Genomic DNA, 15,438 nt, shown 5'->3' on the forward strand with positions numbered 1-15,438 from the left:
ATCGACTTCCCTGCTTTTTTTCCACCAATACTCTCGCCGCTTCTGAGTAATACCTACTGCTGACCAGTTAACACTGTTGAGCAGCTGTAAACCGGAGGACCAGACCCTTCTGGTGACACGGGCCAAGACGGCTATCAACGCATGGATTTCCGGACTAGGGTTCCGGACTCACATTGGAGCTCATTAAAATGTTTTCTCTCTCAGCTCTCTCGCTTCCGGTCGCTGTTCGCGCCAAGCAAAACGTCATAAAATGGTGCGAGGGAAACGAGAGAGATAAACGCGTTTTTAAAGTGGTAATTTCTCCGCAATTGAAGCATCTTTCACCACCGAATAAACGCTGACAGTGCTGCGGGGCAGTTGAACTTTTGCATAAACCAAGCTTGCTAGCTGCCATTAGTGTCCCCTTAACACATCGGAGTGTTTATGTAAAAGTACTTGACAAAAAAATGGTGCAAAAATAAAAGATTTGGAAAGCATTCGAACAAAAACGTGGCATACATTATTGCTAACAAATGCGGGTTACTCATCATGTTGGGAATACAGGAAGCATATAGCATGTGACAGCCTGCAGTTCATCCACCAGTACTTTAAGAAAACCCGCCGCGGTGGCTCACTGGCTAAGGAGTTGCGCTGCTGAGCACGAGGTCGCAGGGTTCGATTCCCACCCGGGCGGCCGCTTTCCTGATGGAGGCGAAAAGCAAAAACGCCCGTGTGCAGGAGATTTCGGCGCACGTTAAATATCCCCAGGTAGTCCAAATTAATTCGGAGCCCTCCACTAAAGCGCGCTTCACCGCCTAGGCGGCGTCGGTGCTATAAACCCTGCAATCAATCAATCAGTAGTATAAAAAGATGCTAGCTATGCTCCCTAGTGGCCCGTATAAATTCACTGCAAGCATTTCCAACAAATGTCTCTTGATTTCTCCCTCAGGCCACTCTACTGACAGGAAACTTCAATTTGGGTTATAAACATCACTGAAGTAGCGTTCCATTTCAGCTAAGAAACATCAGACATGTCATACACTACTAGATTAGCCCAAGACTGCTACGTGTTAGGCTTCTTTGCCCAGCGGTGTAGTAGTGCAAAAAAACCACCACCAACCGGAAGTTTGTGCGGTGAAGCTTGAGAGCGCCAACGTTGTGCGGCAAAGCTACCTTTATTGCTCTTATATTATTGCTCTTTATTGCTCTTATAGAGCCGGTTGCTTGCGAACTAAGAGCTTTGTGGGGAAGTATTCACAAAATGACGGGGTATGGGTGGTCTACGGAAAAGAAACAGAAACTATGCGGCACATAGTGTTAGAATGCGAGGGTATCCATCCAAATATACATGAGGGAAATATTCGGCTCTCAGAAGCCCTAGGATTTAAGGGTAGCGCAGTGGAAGTTAACTTCAAGGCTGTCGAGGCGACGAAAAGAAGATTAGAATGCTGGTGGAGGAAAAGCAGAGAGGGGATTGTTGCCTAGGACAGTTACCACCTGTATAATATAACATACAACATAAAAAAGTATGTTGTGCCTAATAAGATTTTTGTGTCTGCCCTAAGCAGCGCTAGCATTAAACCAAGAGTATTTAAGATTAAGGGTAACAGAGTGGATCCCTAGATAAGGCAAGCGATGCAAGGGGCGGCAGAAAGTTAGATGGGCAGATGAGATCAAGAAGTTTGCGGGAATAAATTGGTCGCAGTTAGCACAGGACCGGGGTAATAGGAGATTAATGGGAGAGGCCTATGCCCTGCAGTGGGCGTAGATAGGATTATGATGATGATGATAATAAAACACAGGTATATTAGTCCCTTTTGGTAAGATGATGTGTCATAACCCCGCTACAAAGGGGAAACCAATAGCAATCAGCATATTCGCAATTTAAGACGATAGTTTTTCTTGAGCTGCTTAAACCCAAAAAATATTGGCCTACCTCTCTGTCTGTCTGTCTGTCTGTCTGTCTGTCTGTCTGTCTGTCTGTCTGTCTGTCTGTCTGTCTGTCTGTCTGTCTGGCTGTCTGTCTATCCCGTCCGTCCGTCCGTCTGTCCATCTATTCAGACACCCGGCCAAAAGATAAAAACTTCTTGAAACGAAAAGTTTATATCGAAACAACCATTCCAAATCACTAAATTTGGTAAAATGTTGCATACTTGTCAACGTTGTCGAGCAAAAAGAAATCCTTAGGCATAATATAACAGAAAAGCAGTACATAACTGATACTCGCCGTGCTTTTAAGTGCGAATGCACTTCTTAAGCGAGCCTGAAGCGTCCGCCGCCGTCCGCATAGCAACAGCTGCGGGTGCGCGCGCTCCTCGTCTTCCTTGGCAACGGGGGGAGATGGGCGCGCGCTGCCTGGCCGCTGACATGGAACATACCCACGTGGGGGATTGGCCAGGAATCTCCTCGTCTTCCTTAGCAACGGGGGGAGATGGGCGCGCGCTGCCTGGCCGCTGACATGGCACATACCCACGTGGGGGACTGGCCAAGAATCGGGCGTGAGAAGGGCTAATGCACCCGCTTAAAGGAGTACTGACACGAAATTTCAAAGCTGAGATCCGCTTTAGCAATCAAGTACAACGACAACACAAATAGGTGTCTGTGAATAAATGCATCTTTCTTTCTTTGTAGTTGTGCGTGTGTGTGTGATCTCTCTTTCGCAAACATTACCGAACCGCGCAAATTCAACTCGTGCATTCGCACTTTCAGATTCTTCCCCTCGGGGAAATGCGGGGAATGTTTTTAAAATTAAAAACAGATGAGTGCTAGATTTTTGCGAGACAGGTACAAAATTCTAAACCCTTCCCTGCGGAATTAGGGGTACATACTTAGCTTAACCTCATTGAAAACGAAAATGACCGAAATGGCAACGCAATGATTGCAAAACGGAACCGAAAATGCTTCTACCAAAAGAAAAATGCAATGGTCGAGATGAAAAGGCAGAACCAAAGTCTTAAGGGGGGATGGAGGAAAATAGAAGTGGGACATTCGCGAAATCAGCATTATTGTGGAAATGCTGGGCGTTATGCGATTTACGCTTTCCCGTAATTGCTTAATATTTTTCTTACTTTTCTTAGTTTTTCACAATTTCGTTCTATAAATAAATTATCTGCATTTAATAGGTGGAACATTTGCGAAATCTGCATTATTGGGGAAATGCCATGGGTTATTCGTTTTTCCATTTCCAGTAATTCTTTATATTTTTCTTACTTTTTAGTTTTTCAAAATTTTCCTAACAATTATCTCTGTTTACGTTATTATAGCAATTACATTTGCAACTTTCTAAAAATCTGCATTATTCTGAAAATGCAGGGCTTTACACGGTTCGCCAGTTTCCGTAATTATTTCATATGTTTCTTATTTTTTAGGTTTTCAAAATTGGGTCGACCAGTTATCTCCACTTACGCTGTTATAGCGATTACAGGTAGAACTTCCGCGATACCTGCATTTTTGTGAAATTTAGGGCGTTAGACGGTCCTGGCTGTGGGGGTACTCGACAACGAATGCACGCATTAAAAACGACTAAAGATTGGAATTGTTTAATACAGTGCTAATTATTATAACAGCTTTAGAGAACGTCCCCCGAAGTGGCGTCCTCAAATGCGCGCCAGGGGCCCAATTCTTCTAAAGAGGGGCGTTGTTTTGAAACAACACGGTTGCCCCATGCAAATGCACGTGTTCTCAGGCTGGGGCACCGCTTTTAGGGGCAACGGACGGGTGCAAAGCTCAGGTAGGAGCACTGTAACAAGGGCACAATGCGACAAGCGAAACAAGAGGAGGGGGGAGGGGGGGGTGCAGTGCGCGTCGCTTTGCGCCCTCGTTACAGTGCTCCAACCTGAGCTTTGCACCCGTCCGTTGCCCCTAAAAGCGGCGCCCCAGCCTCAGAACACGTGCATTTGCATGGGGCTACCGCGTCGGTTCAAAAGAACGCCCCCCTTTAGGGGAACTGGGCCCCAGAAGTCGTTTAAAAATGGCGCCAAACGCGCCCCCATGTGGACCCGCCTGGTCACTGCAAGTTTAGTTTGACGCATAGTGGCAATTACATTGTTATTTTTTTTTAAACGTGTCATAGCGTTTATTTTTACAATTACTTTACAAAAATCGAAGTTGCTATTTGCCGCAACGGCACGGCGCTAGTTGAAATAACGTTGCGCAAGCATTGCGAAGCGTTTGTTTACGTCAAGTCGTTCTTCTATATGCTCTTTGCCCGCACGTAATTGTTTTCCTTTTTTGACATATTAGAGCGAACTTTCGCGCCTGAAGTCCCCTGTGATAGTAGCGTTGCCTCGCTTTTGTCGGAATCCCCGCAAAAAACAACAATTTGAAAAACAAAAATTAAAAGAAAACTTTGGAGTGCAATTTCTCAAAACACATTTCCGCTGAGATACGGAACATTTTCTCTTCTCTTAAATAAGTTTCCAAAACAGTTTTTGAGAGTTGTTTCTCAACTCCCGAAAAATACACACGTGTACCATAGACACATTCTGAACCCGAATAAGCACGCTCTCACCCCAATTTCTTTTTTTTATTTGCACTTTTTTCTGTCTAAAAATATTAAAATGTGTGTTTGTGCTGTGTAAATATTTAAAAGAAATGGACGGTTAATGCCACCATTATTATTCTGCTTCAGAAGAAAGCCTGGGGCATTTAACTAATATAAAAATGTTTCAGCCCTGTGCCTGCAAATACATTTCTGAAAATGTTCCTTACGCCGAGACAAAAAGATAAACTAACTTTAGAATTTTATTTTAAAAGCTATCACGTTTCTTGGTATGAAATTTCGCACACAGTTAGTGGAAATTTTACACATACACCCCCAAAATTTATGCTGGTTACTCCAAAAATAGCGATGTTAGCAGCAGACGTAGTTAGACACCTTCGTCACTATCACTACCGCCTTAAAGGGGCCCTCAACATGGTTCAGGGTTCCGAAAGTTGCAAGTTTACAACTGCAATCGCTGGAGTATTCTCCAAAAATATCCCGCCTAAGATATGGCTTAAAAGCGTTGAGTATTAGCCGAGTTTCGTTCATTAAAAAGGGCCAGCAATAAGGCCTAGAGCTTTAGCTTCTGTGGAAGCTGTGACGTCACCGACTAGGCACAAGACCACCTGAAAAAATAGGGACAGGTTCGAGATGCGGGCAGCCATTGGCTCGGCTCGGCGGTACGTCACGATTTTTTTAGCAGTCACCGGCAATGCCCCGCCTACATGTGCCGCTAGGCCCGCTACGGCGGCGCCGGTCGGCAGTCGGACCGGATCGAACTTCCGTGAGGCCGTGCTCATCGCTGTACTTCTTGAGTTAGGTAATTAACTACAAATCGTGAATTAAATCGCATCAACGAAAAAACCACTGGCCACTGTTCTACTGTTTTGGAGACATTGTGTATTAGGTTTTTTTCGAGCAATGCCATCGCTCTTTTTTTAAACATTTTTGCATGATAGCTGGGACACCCTGTATAATCTTTGGGAAACTGTATCTCCAGCAACGCATATGTGAATAGCAATGAAGTCGACTTAAGAGGCGCTCGGCTTGCGTCCCTACAAAGGCCTTATTGTAAGAGGTCTTAAGGAGGTGTTTGATAAAACGCCCACGGATCATACTGCAACAACACATGTCTTACATTGCATCTACAAATGTCGTCCCAACAACGTATTTTTAGATGCAGAGCATCTCATTCACTCGCCTTGTCCCTCCGACGTCGTCGTCGTCGTCGTCGGCGTTGTCCGCCCCTCCCCCATTCTCCTCGCCGCACCAGCTGCGCCGCTCACCCCCTCTCCTCTCCGATAGCGAACACTCTCTCTCGAGGGGCATTGGATTGGATTGGATTGGATTGGCTTGGCTTGGCTTGGTTTGGATTGGATTGGATTTGGATTGGATTGGATTGGATTAAAGTGGATTTTGTTGGATTGTGTTGCGACATAGCCGCGGCAGACGCGCTGGGGCCGGCGCATGTTCAGTACTCTCTCTTCCGCGGTTTCCTCTCCTTCGGGCGCGCTGCGCATATAACCGGTGTGCCGTTCTCCGGCGAAGCAACATCCACGCTTGGCTCAAACACCTAGAGTCCACGCCGCTTTACAAGTACGCCAACGTCGTCATCGACTGGGACCGGCTTACGCAGTCCGTTCAACGTTATGCGCGCTATAAAACGCGGTCCCTTCGCCGCTCCGCCTATGCGTCGCATCTACACAGGGGTCCCCGCGAGGGGAGGTGGGAGTTTTTGTACGGTACTGAAGTTGATTCCAAAAGGTGCCCATAGGGAAACTAGGGGTTTTATGGAGTGTTTTAACATTGCTTAGGGCATTCTTATTCTCATTGAAGACGTCTTATGGTGCCGCTTCAGTGTTTTCTCAGCAAAAAAATTCGCGCTTAGAAGTGAAGTAGAATTTAGGGGGAGATCGGTTCACTGGGATACATGGGGTCTCTTGTAGGTATTCTATAAAAGGACGTAGGCCGTCCCACTTTGCTTTTCCCTACTTTGCTGTCAAACCGTTCAGATGACACTTCAAAATGTCTTTTTAGCAAAACACGAGTATACAGCAGTAAAGCCGACTTTGGATGGTCATGGTGTATAGCAGAGTGGGTTAAGCATTTATTCGGCAATTGTCCATTGGGTGTTTCGGCTATAACTTTCATTAGTGAGGTTTACTTGCTCAATTTTTGCTAACGAGTTATTATTAAGGATTCGGGCTGCCCGGTTTGTCTTTCTGCAGCTCTGGAAGTACTTGCTAAGCAGTTCATTTTTTTCGTCCCTCCCGAATATCGTGCTCACTAACGGAATCGTTCATGGGAGGGCGGGAGATTTGAGGCAGCCACTTCTTGTCACAATGTGTGAGGATCATTTCTGTTGGCCTCTGCTCAGCGTCGTAGTTGGGGTTGCAGGTGCCTAAAATATCACAAGGTTGAGTAGCGCATGCGCAAAAGCGGACAGCCTGGTTAATGACTGCTGGCCGCGCCGGTCCCACCACCTGAGTTCATCAAGCCGAGCGTGAGTTAAAACGCAAGCGGGCTGCATAAATGGCCACTGATCACGTGCCGCATGTTTACGCAGACAGCCAAGTAGAAATTGAAGCACTACGCATGTTCCTATATAGACGGGCTAAAGACGCGCCTTGGTTGAGGGAAGTGCATCACTGTTGTTCCACCTGGAGGTGTTTGACGTGCGTCAGAGTATCATGCAGATAGATTTAATTTCTCGTCTGCATAAAAACCTGCCATTGCAACCGGTAATTAACCTGGCGGCTTTGTTTTCATCGCGCCATGGTACGACTACCAGGCTACCACGGTGGGTGTACCCACAGCATAATCATACGTGGTATGTGTGCATAAGGTATTCATACAGGGTGTTGCGACGACAATTGGAACACTTTAAAATTTATTCCTGACCGAACCGCCGCTCTGTTCACGCTCAAACGTCGCACGAAGGTCGCAATTTGTGGTCTATTTTGTTTGATACCGGGAACAATGACGGTACTTACGCGTTTATCCTGAAAATAAATAAAAACTATTTTTGCCTACGGGAAAATGGCGGCTGGTTTGAACGTGAGCCCGAAAACCGGGTTTTCTGATCGTCTGCTGGCTCATTCCTAGGTGCAATTTTTGATAGCCTGCTGCACCATTTGGCTCCTTCCTACCGCGAATCCCAAACGTGCGTTTCGTTCTGCATACCCCAGGTGGTTTCGTCGTTCCAACATCAACTTGTACTGGCTCGCACGTCTAGATCAGCCGCCATTTTCCCATGGGCGGAAATCGTTTTTATTTATTTTCAGAATACACAGGTAAATAACATCGTTGTTCCGGGTATCAAACAAAATAGACCACAAAGTGTGACCTTCGTTGCAAGTTTGAGTGCGAACTGAGCGGGGGTTCACTCGGGAAAAACATTTAAAGTTTTCCAATTATCGTCGCAACACTGTATATCGTGGCACGAATACGAATGTAGGGGGGGGGGGGGGGTGAGTACCTATAGCTCGCTGCGGTTCTAAGTTTGCGACGTGGGTTAGACCACGAAGAGAGGCCGTGATCAAGACAAGTAGTAATAAATAGACAAATAAAGGATAGAATGAATCACGGTACTGCGGTGTCAGCCAGAGGCCATTTGCTAATAATTCGGGGAACAGCTATCAGCGCGAAAAACTGTAAATAAAGCGGAGTGCTATATATGACACTCAGTTCCAAGTCATCTTGTACTTGATGTCTCACTTGTTTCTGTGCGAACGCAAAATTGAAATTGAGAGCTTTAAGCGCTGGAGCTGCGCACCAATTTATAACCGTACTGTAGGGAACGGTTACATACCAATTTAGCCAAACAAAGGTAATTTAACGTGCGCGTAATTTTCTACCTGTGCCCGGTTTTGTTTCTGGCCTTCATTAGAAAAACTATCCTTGAGACAGGGAAGGAACATAGGTAACACAATGACTTAACAACTGAGTCGCCTGGGCGTGCATAAAATGGCGTAAAAATAATCAACTTGATGCCAATAATGAGTTGCATGCAGTTAATCCATTCCCGGACGCCGATTACGTGTTGAGCGAAGAGCCATTCTTGCCGATTGCTTCGCCAGCTGCACAACATTACCATTCAGTAATGAGAGAGTCGTTCACTGGTGCAGAAAAGTGAGCTCACATTGACGCAAAATTTGAACCATGGCAATGGCTTTGAAGCTACCGCATTTTTATAGATTCACGAAGGCGAGCGTTGTTTCAGCTGGTTGGACAATGACGGGATTCTTAATCAAGCAAATTAACATTTTTGTTCGGGTAGGCGTTTTATCATCCCCGCTGGGACGTTTTGTAGCAAATCTGTATACCTTTACCCCCCCCCCCCCCAACGGTTTCACCACCGTGGGCAAAAACGCCAAGGCGCCAACGCCTAAGACGTTGAGCGCATGCGTCAGACTAAAAGGCATAAATCCTATAGCTTAGTTTAAGAAAACGACAAAATGAGCATCGAAACCGCATTATGGATGATAAGGTGCCTGTGAACAATAGGACTCCCCACCATGTGTTCATGGTAATGATTTTGTTTCCAGAATATCTTTGAAGACAAGGCAGGACTACTGTCACTAAATAGAGCAGTTCTTGCCCTTGACGCCGTAAGGCTAGGCAGGGCCCAGTATTTGCCGCATTTATGGACACACTTCTGCTGCTGAAATGCTGTTACACGCGCTATCTTTGACTCGCATTCGGAACGACTGCACCCGCAGAGCAGGGAGGAAAAGCTAAGCCCACCAGAATTGACCGACTAAAATGCATGTACAACAAAATTGCGGTGCCCGTGAACCGTCGAAGTATAAACAAATGTCTGTACCCTGTACCCTTGTACCCGTAAACGCTTGACCCTTATTTGGTGGTACTAGCCGAGCGAAAGCGACAAGCCCCCGATAAGACGAGAAATATTTCATACCCTCCTCGATCACCATTGTAGTGGTTTCCAACAGCTGTGGTGGACATCCACTTTCGAGTTTTTTTTTTTTTGTCCTTCAGAACTACTATGCCGTATGTTACGGCACCAGATAGGTAGGCTTGCCGGTCTCAGATTACTTTCGTACGCGAAACAGCTTCACTAATAATTTCGTATGGTTGTTTAGGCGAGAACCAGTGTGGTGGCAATTAAGACCCCCATCGCGTTCGGTGCTTGCTATCTTTTCTGTGTCACTAGTGCGTCAGGCAAGCTGTAATTACCAGCCTAAGATCGGCGCAGTCTCTTTTAAACCCAGGTAAGTGCATTTGAAGCAACTGGCACCTTGATAAAATATTTTTTTCATAAGCCGTTCCTATTTTATTGCAACATCATGTACATTCCCATTTTGTTGCCTTAACCCACTGTCCCCACTTCATTCCTACCCCATTTTGAAAAGACAAAACTTCATAATGATGAAGCTGGAAAACGAAAAGTCATAAAAAATGGACTGGACACAATGGTGACTTCAGCTTGTTTATTTTCAATACCAAGTAATGTTTTTGTGATGACTATATATGAAATAGCCTTAGGTGCTACGACGCTACACGGTGGCGGGCCATCATTGCTCCATGGCTCGTGTCAGCACCTGCAACTGAAGAAAAGCATTAAATAGACCATTTTTTAAGATAACGCTGAAAAACGTTAGAGCAAGTTTTTTAATAACGTGTGCCTCTAATTTGTTGGCGCGTCAATAGGACGGAAAGTGGTCAAGCTTAAATGGGCATAAGGGCCACGGATCAGTAAAATATCTCTATAAGCATTATTTTAAAAACCTTTCTCTTATTCCCCCTGGACTCCTACCAGAGTGTATTTTCGCAATATTCTATAAGAACATTTCTGTCGCGAATTTATTCTCTGATTGTATCAGCGTTTTAAATTTTGTACGGCTCCTTGGACGTCCTACGTTTGAAGCCACGAGGTATTTTGGACCAATTGTTCTTTTACCCCTTCGCTCACAACTGCAACTGATGAACTTACACTGCCCATGTTGACTATCTAAAAGTGCCTTCTTACACACTGAGGAGTTCTGTACGATCACTATAGCACCTGCTATGCGCCACATTTTAAAGCATTTTTGCCTAGTGGAACCAAGAGATGCCCCCTCTATTCTATCAAGTGACTTACCTGCGTTTTAAAGGTGGGGATCTGAGGTAACTCAGGATCTACGAGATCCCTGAAGGCCACTGGATACTCCTCCGAGGCTGCTGTATCCTCCAAAGCTTCCAGATCCTCCGAAGCCACCAAGACCTCCCAAGCTGTATCCTCCGAAGCCTCCGAGGCTGGAACCTCCAAAGCCACCAAGCCCTCCAAGTCCCCCATATCCACCAAGGCCGGATCCACCGAGGCCGTATCCACCGAGGACGCCATAGCTTCCGAGACCACTCAATCCTCCGAGGCCATATCCACCAAGGCCGCCGTAACCTCCGAGGCCATATCCTCCAAGACCACCATATCCTCCAAGACCAGATCCGCCAAGGCCAAATCCACCAAGGCCACCATAACCTCCAAGGCTGGATCCTCCAAGACCACCAATTCCTCCAAGGCCAAATCCACCAAGGCCGCCATAACCTCCGAGGCTGGAACCTCCGAGACCACCGAATCCTCCAAGACCAGAGCTACCAAGGCCGCCGTAACCTCCGAGGCTAGATCCTCCGAGTCCACCGAATCCTCCGAGGCCAGAACCACCGAGACCACCAAAGCCTCCGAGGCTCGAACCTCCAAGTCCGCCTAGTCCTCCAAGGCCAGAACCACCGAGACCACCAAGGCCTCCGAGGCTCGAACCTCCGAGTCCGCCTAGTCCTCCAAGGCCAGAGCTACCAAGGCCGCCGTAACCTCCGAGGCTAGATCCTCCGAGTCCACCGAATCCTCCGAGGCCAGAACCACCGAGACCACCAAAGCCTCCGAGGCTCGAACCTCCAAGTCCGCCTAGTCCTCCAAGGCCAGAACCACCGAGACCACCAAGGCCTCCGAGGCTCGAACCTCCGAGTCCGCCTAGTCCTCCAAGGCCAGAACCACCGAGACCGCCAGAGCCTCCGAGGCTAGAGCCTCCTAGACCTCCATATCCACCAAGTCCAGATCCGCTGAGGCCACCAAATCCTCCAAGGCCGTATCCTCCTAGGCTACCATATCCGCCGAGGCCACCAAAGCCTCCAAGGCTGTACCTTCCAAAAGGACCATATCCTCTATAGCCAACCGCAACTGGTGAGACGACTGGAGTTGGGAAGGGCACTGGCCTAGGAACTGGGACTGGGTGAGGGACTCGAACCGGAACAGGGTGTGGCCGTGGGAATGGGACTGGGAATGGTCGTGGGACATGAACTGGGCGTGGGACCGGGTAAGGGAATGGCCTTGGAACTGGGACTGGGTATGGGACCGCAACAAGGTGCGTGGGGATCGGGACAGGGAACCGCGTAGACCTACCACTCAGGGGGTCGACCACTTGACCTACACCCCGTTGGAAGCCGACGAAACCTTGGCGGATTCCATTTCCGAGGTTCCTGAGACCTGGAAGGCCACTTAAGAATCTTCCCAAGCCGCCATTTCCCCAGGGGCCGCCGTATCCGCCGAGGCCGCCATATGGTCCAAGACCACTCAGTCCTCCAAGGCTACCATATGGTCCAAGGCCACTCAATCCTCCGAGGCCACCATATGGTCCAAGACCACTCAGTCCTCCAAGGCTACCATATGGTCCAAGGCCACTCAATCCTCCGAGGCCACCATAACCTCCGAGGCTGCTAAGTGGTCCGAGGCCGCCATACCCTCCAAGACCACTCAACCCCCCGAGGCCACCATATCCTCCAAGACCACTTAGTCCTGCGAGACCACCATATCCTCCGAGGCCACCCAATCCACCGAGGCTGCCATACCCTCCGAGACCACTCAATCCTCCGAGGCCGTATCCTCCATAGCCGCTAAGTCCTCCGAGGCCACCGTATCCTCCGAGGCCACCGTATCCTCCGAGGCCACCGTATCCTGCAAGACCGCTCAGTCCCCCGAGGCCACCGAATCCTCCCCCGAGGCCACCGTATCCTCCTCCAAGACCACCGTATCCTCCTCCGAGGCTACCGTACCCTCCCAATCCGGATCCACCGAATCCAGAGAAGCGACGGAAAGATTGGCCAACGGCGCCATGGCAGGCTGGAAAGAATACACCATAAATGAACGTTAGATATATTTTACAATTCTCTGACTTCCTCAGCAACGTAAGCGTACGAACTCATGTGAGATGTCCTATTTACAAACAAAGGATCCACTACCGTTACCGGTGACGGAGGGATTAAGGCAAATGATATGGGCACCGAACCAATGTTAGGCTGCAACTGGGCGCTGATTTGGCAAAGAAAGTACCTAAGCTTTACTTATTTTTTAAAAGAACATGACTGTCATTAACTCTAAAAAGCACGTATTTGACCCATTGTAGTGGCTTTTCGAAACGGAAACGATGGCTGTTTGAAGGCGTAGGATCACTGCAGCGAGCAAAGGTGCTTACGTAGTGCTTACGGTCCTGTGCGCGCGCATGCGGTTATAATGACGGCGGTCGAAGACGGGTGGTGGAAGTTGTTGCCGCCGATTTATTGCACCTAGCTCCCGTCCCGGGCAGCGACGCTGTTATGATTTATGTCCTTCAAGGAGCGACGCTCTCTACGCCTGTTTCATTATATCTGCATTCGCGGATGCGTGTTGCCAGCGTTGTCGCGGCTTAAAAATAGTACAACGATACGTTGCCCGACCGCGGCGTGCCGTAGCTAGTGCGTTGTACACCGCAAATTGCCTTACGTGTCACGGTGACTTTGTGGTATCCGCAGTACAACCATTACCATTCGGTTTTTATCGAGCGGATTTGTTTCAGCTTCGACCCCGCGTATCATATCAGTCTTTTGTCGTAATAGCTGTAGCTTACACTTGTAGCGGCTATATTTTATTCAGGCACTTAACAGAGGGATGAGCTTTCTTTGGGACGTCATACACGTTAGTGCAGAAGGTTTTCCTTCTTTATTTTTTTCATTTCTTCAAGGGCATCAAGTTTATCGCATTTTATCCGTCTAGGGTCTCTTTTGCCATTTACAACAGCTCGCGTCCAAGCAACCTCGTCTCTGTGGTTTCACACATATATATGGTTTGTATAAAGTTTTTGAAAGTAAAAAAATACATTCAAATTTTGGAACTTATAAGGATTGGGTACGTTATTTTTGTACGTGAAGTGTTTTTTGTGCCCCTTCGGCCAGATATAAAGTGTTGTAATCGCCAAAGGGCGAAAAATTTGCGTTAGCCTCAACTACAGCCAAAAAATACTTGAAGAGCAACTCACCGAAAGAGAGGAGGGCTACCACAACGAAGGCCTTCATCCTTGCTGTGGCCTAGGACTTCTGCAATGCTATCGGTCTGCAGCCGAAGCCAGGTGCTGTCCGAGACCCAAGTGGAAGCTTATATACGTTTTGACGCAGCATTGTTTGGTTCTTGTTGACGTAGACGCAATGCTAGCCCCAATAACAGCAATGCGCGCAGCAGAGCATTGTTGCCGCAAAACTAGAAGAAAAAAAATAGTTATTGAGCTTGTTGTGGCCCAATGCAGGCCTGTGTCCAAGCAGAACGTTCTTTTCTAAAATAAAAGTCGGAAATATTTTTGATTATAAGTGCAATGGCAAGGTCAGAATCAAACAAAATTCTAAAAGAACTTTGTTTCGCAGGGCATCTTAACAACAGTTTTGGAAGGAAACAAACATCATTAAAAAACGTGGATGCTTCATCCTAACAGCATCGCTTTTATATGCAGTCGCGGTTTTCGAAGTGCTGGGGAGGCAGCTGGTGACCTTCTAACATAATGCAGAAAAGGAAACTCATACAGCTGAGAACTTCGCATGCATTCGCATAGGCAGCAATATGTTTTGTCATACAATTGGCTGCATGTCTTGTTCCGGAAAAAGATTGTGGTTGCTTAAGTGCGCTCGTATATGTAACTAAATCCGTCCGCTGGAACTCCGGCCAGTACACGTAGCGGACAACAGTCTTCGACATGTACTGGCTTAAAATATACAGTATTGAAGACGGTTAAGGCGTCCCACTAATGCACATCTGCTAGTAGGTTCCACTCGTGGCCATGGAGCCCGTATTTTTGTTAACTGTCGCCTATACCACTTCATACGCGCTCTGGAGGTGTGGTATTCCACCAGCAACTCTAAGAAAACCGCAATGTTCCTCTTTCTCCCAAAACTGTTAACATGGTTTACACGAGGTTTATATATATATATATATATATATATATATATATATATATATATGTGTGTGTGTGTGTGTGTGTGTGTGTGTGTGTGTGTGTGTGTGTGTGTGTGTGTGTGTGTGTGTGTGTGTGTGCACGTGCGCGTCTTGATTTTTAAAAGGCTCCTCCTTAACTTAATTGAGAAATGGTATACATTTAAAATTCACAGAGAGTGTGAAATACATAGAGTAGATTTATGAGAATAATAGAAAGTAATGGATTCAAATACCAGCGAAACATCCCTTCTTCACCTTCTTTTGCCTGTTGTTCCGCAAGTTTGGATGACCAATTTTATTCCTGCTATATGTAAATAATATTGCAAATGACTAGAGTGGTAACATTTAACATTAAAATATCCCCTCGAATTATCCTTAATACTTAAAGAACACAGTATATGTGCCAGCTTTATATCTTGCCGGTAGGTCCGCACTCGCAAAGCGCAGACAAATGGCCAGGTTAAAAGTTTGATATAAAGTGTAAAATAATATCTTCAGTTAAGACTACACGCTGTATTTCTGGCACGTACGACGAATTTTTAATCATACAGGATACACTTATGTTGTGATTCCATGTGCCACGCGTTGGTACCACCAAATTTTCTTTCCTTGCAAAAGCTATAGTCAAGTCTAACAGCGTTGACTCAAATGTATTAATTAATATTCACACAAGTGAACCATTCGGGCGTAAACGGGCATTATTTGTATTCCGATTGCTGTCTTTTTTAACGGCGAACAGGCATTA

The 15,438-nt window shown here is 46.8% G+C and overlaps 1 protein-coding gene across 1 annotated transcript in view; it reads right to left on the reverse strand.

The window, feature by feature from the left end:
- Nucleotides 1–13,906, reverse strand: part of LOC144153197 (uncharacterized) — a 68,320-nt gene extending 54,414 nt beyond the window's left edge. The window contains exons 1-2 of the mRNA XM_077684851.1: nucleotides 13,750–13,906; nucleotides 10,600–12,578 (exon numbers count right to left, since the gene is read on the reverse strand). Coding sequence (XP_077540977.1) covers nucleotides 10,600–12,578; nucleotides 13,750–13,786 — 2,016 coding nt within the window. The 5' untranslated portion in view covers nucleotides 13,787–13,906. The remainder of the gene's footprint in view (nucleotides 1–10,599; nucleotides 12,579–13,749) is intronic.
- Nucleotides 13,907–15,438: the final 1,532 nt, after the last annotated feature.

This window comes from Haemaphysalis longicornis, unplaced genomic scaffold (assembly GCF_048455015.1).
Source record: "Haemaphysalis longicornis isolate Haplotype H1 unplaced genomic scaffold, Haemaphysalis longicornis Haplotype H1 scaffold_9, whole genome shotgun sequence".
Taxonomy (NCBI): domain Eukaryota; kingdom Metazoa; phylum Arthropoda; class Arachnida; order Ixodida; family Ixodidae; genus Haemaphysalis; species Haemaphysalis longicornis.